Source organism: Myotis brandtii, unplaced genomic scaffold (genome assembly GCF_000412655.1).
Source record: "Myotis brandtii unplaced genomic scaffold, ASM41265v1 scaffold191, whole genome shotgun sequence".
In the NCBI taxonomy this organism is placed as follows: Eukaryota; Metazoa; Chordata; class Mammalia; order Chiroptera; family Vespertilionidae; genus Myotis; species Myotis brandtii.
The window spans coordinates 6,904,532-6,910,603 of NW_005357115.1; the positions used below are offsets into that span (position 1 = coordinate 6,904,532).

At 56.6% G+C, this 6,072-nt stretch overlaps 1 protein-coding gene across 5 annotated transcripts in view; it reads left to right on the forward strand.

Annotated features, from left to right (window-relative positions):
• Positions 1 to 6,072, forward strand: part of TTC7A (tetratricopeptide repeat domain 7A) — a 108,707-nt gene that overhangs the window by 53,060 nt on the left and 49,575 nt on the right. For all 5 annotated transcript variants that reach the window (XM_005864794.2, XM_014538475.1, XM_014538478.1 and 2 more), the window contains 2 exons: positions 544 to 627; positions 3,928 to 4,032. In XM_005864794.2, the coding sequence (XP_005864856.1) occupies positions 544 to 627; positions 3,928 to 4,032 (189 nt within the window). The remainder of the gene's footprint in view (positions 1 to 543; positions 628 to 3,927; positions 4,033 to 6,072) is intronic.

Genomic DNA, 6,072 nt, shown 5'->3' on the forward strand with positions numbered 1-6,072 from the left:
TGGGGGGGTATTGGGGGGGGGGCATAGAGAGCAGCGGGATGAAGAGGAGCCTTTCCATTTGGGCAGCATTCTGTGCGTGGGCTTTGCAGCCAGCCTGCTCTGCCGCTTACAGGCCTGTGCCTCTGGTGAACCTCAGCTTCCTCACCTGAGAAATGGGGGTAATTAGACAACCACCTCCCAGGGCTGCCGGGAGGAGTAACTGAGCTAATCCCTGTAAAAGGCTGAGAACAGTGCCGTGCGCAATGTTAATAACTGTCAGCTGTGATTATTATTGGATGTCTATCTACATTTCGAAAGCACTTTCGCAAATCTCATTTCATTTGCTTTTCACCATCACCCAGTGAGACCATTCACCTGCCGTGGAGGTGGGCACTGAGGGCCAGGGGCTCCGCATGGACGGGAAGCCCCTGAGGTTTTCTGACCGGAACCAAGCAGGCCTCCTGTGGTCTCCTGGGCCAGGGGCTTGGGCAGTGATGACCCTGGAGGGCGGGATGGGCTTGGTGTGTCCTGGCAGAGAAGTGCTAACCGGTGTCCTCTCCCCAGTGCCTGGAGCGAGCCATGAAGTTTGCATGTGGAGAATTTCACCTTTGGTACCAAGTGGCCCTCTCCATGGTGGCGTGTGGAAAGGTAAGGCCCCGGCCTGGGGCTGTGCATCACCCTCAGGGGGCTCTGCTCTCCTCTGGTCCCTCCCAGAGGTGGGGATGGCATGCAGGAATGTTTGTCAGGCGGCTGATTTTCATCTCCAGGAGGGTGAGGGCATGGGAGGGCCACACACAGACCCCTGTGCACATGAATCCCGTGTGCACGTGTGAGTCTATGGCTGCTTTTCTCTGAGGGTGTGTGTGCGCAGGGAGCATCGTGGCACTTCCACGGTGAGTTGATGGGCAGACTGCATGAGTCAGGCATGGGGAGTGGGTCCCAGCAAGGGGAACTGTGTTCCATTTGGGCTGTGGCTGACTTCCTGCCCCCGAGCGTGGAGTCCAGGAAGCACCTGCTCGTGAACCTGGAGCTGACCAGATCCCGGGAGGACGGGCTGCATTTGCTCTCTGCCCTCCAAGCCCTGCTCCAGCACCCCTCATTCTTCCTCTGATGAGAATCACACTTACATAAACCCCTATTTTAAGTAGCGACATGATAGGAAAAGCTTCCCGGGGCCGGGTACTGGGGCTGTTGGAACTGAGGCTGCTTCGAAGGCAGGAAGTAAGGTGGCATGAGCTCGCAGATCATTCCAAGAGCTGTAAACACCCAGGGCCCTTTCGTGGGGCTGAGGGAATTCCTCGCCCCCTCTGCCCCTGCCCGCCCATCTGTGCCACCTGCCATTTCTAGCCCTGCACCGTCTCCGAGGAGGGCCCTCCTAGGCTGCCAGCGCCTCCGTCATGAATGCAGGGTGTACAGGCTGGGTCCTGGCAGGGAGAGGAAGGGAGAGCAGGTGCTGTAGCCTAGCCGGTGGGAAGTCCAGCCAAGAATCAAGTGGGAGCTTCTCTGCCCCTGCCCTGCTGGGCATTTGTCTTCCCAAGCCTCTCCCCACACCCCAACCCCCATCACATTGGCCACCCCACAGACCACCCTGAACATGACATGATGTACCCCAGCTCTGTGCTCAGCAGGGTCTTGTCAGGGCTCAGGGAGAGTTCAGAACAGAGATGAGGAGGGAGGAGTCGGGGCTGGGGCTTCCATGGAGCCTGGGCAGACAGTGCACGGGGCATGTGACAGCTTCCTGCCTCCAGTGAACGGAGAAAATGCCTCCAGTTCTGTAATAGTGAGCGTGGACTAGGAGAGCCAGGGCCGTACGGGTTCTCGCCTTCTGTGAGTCATGGACCCCTTTGAGATGCTGAGGAAAGCTGGGACCCCTCCTCAGGAGAAAGCACCACCCCCAAAGTTAGCTTTAATTTCCGGTTGCTCCCGGAGGTCCCAGTCTCAGAGAAGGTGCCGTGTTAGCCTGGAAGGTATGGGGCCTTCCACCTCCTCACGGAGAAGACCAGGCTCAGAGGGGCCCTGATGCAGCCTGGCTCGTTCCAGGGTCCCGGGAGCTGGTGCCCGGCCCGGCTCCTTCACAGGAGCCAGGCGCACAGGAGAATGTGCTTATGGTGGGTGCGAGGTGATTGATGAGTTCCTCACACGAGGCCCCTCCAGCCGGGTTACACCCACCCGTGCGGCAGACGATTGGTCTAGAAGTACACTCTCCACCTCCTCAGGAGCCCTGCCCAGAGATCGGTGGTCCTGGTTGGCCAGACCTCACCTTTTTTAAGATCCTGAGGTGGAAATCCAGGTTCTGTACCTGTGATTGTGCCAGAAAGGTCTTCCAGGAGGTGAGGCGGGCAGATAGAAAGGTACCAGCACTGCAGCCTGCAAGAAGAAAGTGAGTTCCATGGCATGATGTAGGTCGCTCTATCTTTTGGTCTCCTCAGCAGTCACATTGGCTGCGTTGCTAGGTAACCAGTGTGACCAAAAAAAAAAAAAAAATGCAGGCTGCTCTGACTGTGGAGTCCTCAGATGGCTCCTTAAATAGCAGCGTTTTGTGGTCTGTGTGGGGGAGAATGTGAATGTGGAGGTCAGGGTTAGAGAACCCTGTGTTTCAAGGATGCACAGGTCAGCAACCAGGGAAGGAAGCCAAGGAAAGGCCTTGAAGCTCGCTAGGGTGTGTGGCCAGAGGGGCGGTGGTGCAGGTGCTGGGAATAGCTCACAGGGGAGGGTCTCGGGAGAGGTGGAGGGCCTGGCAGCTCTGTCAAGCCCTTCAAAGCCTCTCTTGCTCCAGCCCACGCAGGGCACCCTGTGCATCCTCAGCCTAACAAAGGCTGCCATCTGCTAGCACCCTCTTGTAGGTGGTCCTCTTGATTCCTGAGAGAGCAGTGGGGGACAGTGGTGTTTTTCTTCTCTCTCCAGCCTTCCTGATAGCCAAGAGCCATGGCCTCTTCCCCTTCCCACAGTACAGGGCAGAGCAGGCGGTTGGCTGAGACACCTGGAATTGGCCTAATAAGCCTGAGCCCAGAGCCCGGGAAGTCACATCTGGGCTGAGAAAAGCTCAGACTTTCTAAAGGGTCAGCGAATAGACAGTTTTGACTTTGCAGGCCAAATAGTTTCTGTGGGAACTACTCGATGTGAAGGCAGCCACAGACAATACATACATGAATGGATGAATTCTGCCTTCACATCGTGAAGGCAGCCACAGACAATACATACATGAATGGATGTGGCTGAGTTCCGATAAAACTTTATTTACAAAAGCAAGCTGAGGGCCACATTTGGCCCTCATACTTACAGCAATGCTTGGTCCATAGTGAGACCTAAATACGTGTTGCTGGTGTTCTTCTCATTACTGTGATTAGTTATATCCCTGCCTCGCCCAGGATGCTCCCCCCTTGGGCCTCTGTCCACCCGTGGCCATCCTCAGCAGGTCCAGTCTAACTGAGTCCCTAGAGCCTTGGGGCATCCCCAGATTCCTGTCTGGAGGTTCTCCCTGGCTCTGCCACCTTGGCTTCTCCTGCTAGTCTGCCAGCCTTTAGACTCCCACCCCACTCCCTACCACCAGCCCTGCCTCCAAGTCCCATGTGGATTTGGCCTGATCTCATCATCTGCTAACCCAAGAGTTAGAAGTTTGAGACAGCCCCTTTCTACCTCTAAAATTTGTGTGGTTCACATCTGAATTCTTTTTAAAGAGCCTCCATCTGTTGTCACCTTAGCTGTTGTCATATCACTTCTGGGTGAGGATCACAGCTTCCATTCTCCAGATGTGGAAACTGAGGCCTAGGAGGGACTTGCCTGCCCACACTGCCTGGGCTCCTACTGGGCCCACTTCCTGGCTCTTGAGAGGAAAGGGATGCAGAGACAGGGCTGGCAATTTGGGAACTGCCCCCATTGTGCACAAGGTGCCCAGTCTGTTGCCACCTAGGGCTGCGCGTGATGGCGATGCCTGCTCTTTCTCTGCAGTCGGCCTACGCCGTGTCGCTGCTACGGGAGTGTGTGAAGCTGCGGCCCTCGGACCCCACCGTGCCCCTGATGGCCGCCAAAGTCTGCATCGGGTCCCTGCGCTGGGTAAGTGAGCTGTGGGGGCAGGGTGGGCAGGGCCTAGGGCCTGGCGGCCTCCTGCGGGAGGATAATGGGGGGACATGCCCATCTTTCTGTGTATATGACGTTGATATAATGAAAACACATGGAGAGAGCTGGATGGGTCAGGGAGGCTTCCTGCAGGAGGAGGTCTGGGACTAGGCTTGGAGGTCTGGGAGGGGTCTACACAGGCCAGCGGCAGGCCCTTCCATCACAGCTTGCTTGCCCTCGCCCCATGATTAGCAGGGAAACCAAGTCTTTCCAGAGAGACTGCTGGCATCTTGCACCCTAGAGGTAGAGCAGCCTTGGGATGTGGGTGGGATGTGGGTGCTGGCAGAAAGGAGGCACCCAGGCTGAGCAATGCAACAGCGGGTGGTGGTATGAGCTGGAAAACAGAGAGGGTGGGCTCGCCAACCCCTAGCTCACAGTCCTGTGTATTCCCAGGCTCCTGAGAGGGGCCCCAGCTCCATCACTAGGATGAAGCCCAAAATATCCACCTCGCTGAGGTGGGGCGGGGGAGGGCATCTGCGCTCCCAAAGCTGCCAGCTCTGAGGTGGCTGTGGGTCCACCCAGCCAACGGCCGCCCTTGCCAGGAAGTCCTAAATTTAGGTCTTCCCGCCGTGGAGGAACTGTTTCCCTCAGCAGCATAATTACAGTAATTATGTGCATTCAGATTACATGGTAATAAAATTAGGATCAAATCAGTCCAAATTGAAATCAGATGAGTTAGGAGCAAAGGAATCAATGACAACATAAATAGAAAAGCCCAAAAGGAAACTTAAACATGCAGACTTGTCACCAGAATCAGGGAGGAGGGGAGTTGTTTAACCTCAGCTGAGAGCATATTTGGGTTGGGGGGCTGGTTTGAGCCTGGGTTTAAATCGGGTACAGACTAGACTGGGTCTTGTTGGGAGGGCCGCGGGGTGGGGGGTCTCCTGGTGGCCTTCCCTGATCGAAACCTCACCTCTGTGGCTCCCTAAAGCCTCGCTTATACCTGCCGTGGACACGGAGCACATCTCATTGTAGTCATTAGTGTTTGATCGGCTGCTTCCTGCCTGTCCCCTACTGGAGATTGAGCCTGCAACACGGGCATGTGCCCTTGACCAGAATTGAACCTGGGACCCTTCAGTCCCAGGCCAACGCTCTATCCACTGAACCAAACCAGCTAGGGCCCATCAGTGTTTCTTGAGGGAGGGAACTGTCTCTCTTCTTTCCTGAAACCCCAGCCCAGAGTTGATGCCTGGTGCTTATTGGATGAATCCTGCTTGCTGATGAGCACAAACATGCGGTACCCAGTTCTGCCTTACGTGGTACTTCTCTTCCCGATTAGACAGGGAGCTTCTTCACCTGCCGTGACTTGCACCCTGAGCCCCCTTCCCCACACAGAACCCTGCACATACTAGGTGTTCACTACTGCCTTACAGAATGACGCCTGCCCCAGCTGGCCGGGAGGGATGGGTGTAGGAAGTCTGCATCTGGTTCAGTGGTGCTCCCTGCCTCCCTGGGTTGTGCTGGGCCGAGAACAGAAACAGGCTGTTGGTAGCCAAGAGCAGCCTGTTCTCAAGGAGGCCCGGAGAGGGGCGGCAGCACTCCCTGTCATCAAGGCTGTGAGCAGGAAGAATGGGTCTGACGGGGCACACAGGGGGGTGCTAGTACTTGGGACACAGCATGGATCCTGAAAGGTTTCTGACATCACCTTGTCCGCTTTCTTCGTGGCCATTCTGGCTCACATCAGCCCCCAGCAGGCCCAGCCATTGTCCAGCCAAGCGCTGTTAGCAGGGGACAGAAATCTCCGGGTGGCCAGTTTGGCCCAGGTTGCAGGAAGGGAGGCTGAAACTGGGACATTTGAAAAACGAGTTGTGCTGGATGAAACCGGACTGGGTGGCCATGTGCCCAGAGGCGGAGCACCTGCTGTCCCCACATCCTGTCCTTATGCCTGGAGCCAGTGTGGGATGTCCCAGGCTGCGTCTGGGTCTCAGGGCGGGTAGGGAGGGGACCAGGCAGAGGGATGGTCACGTGCTGGTTGAT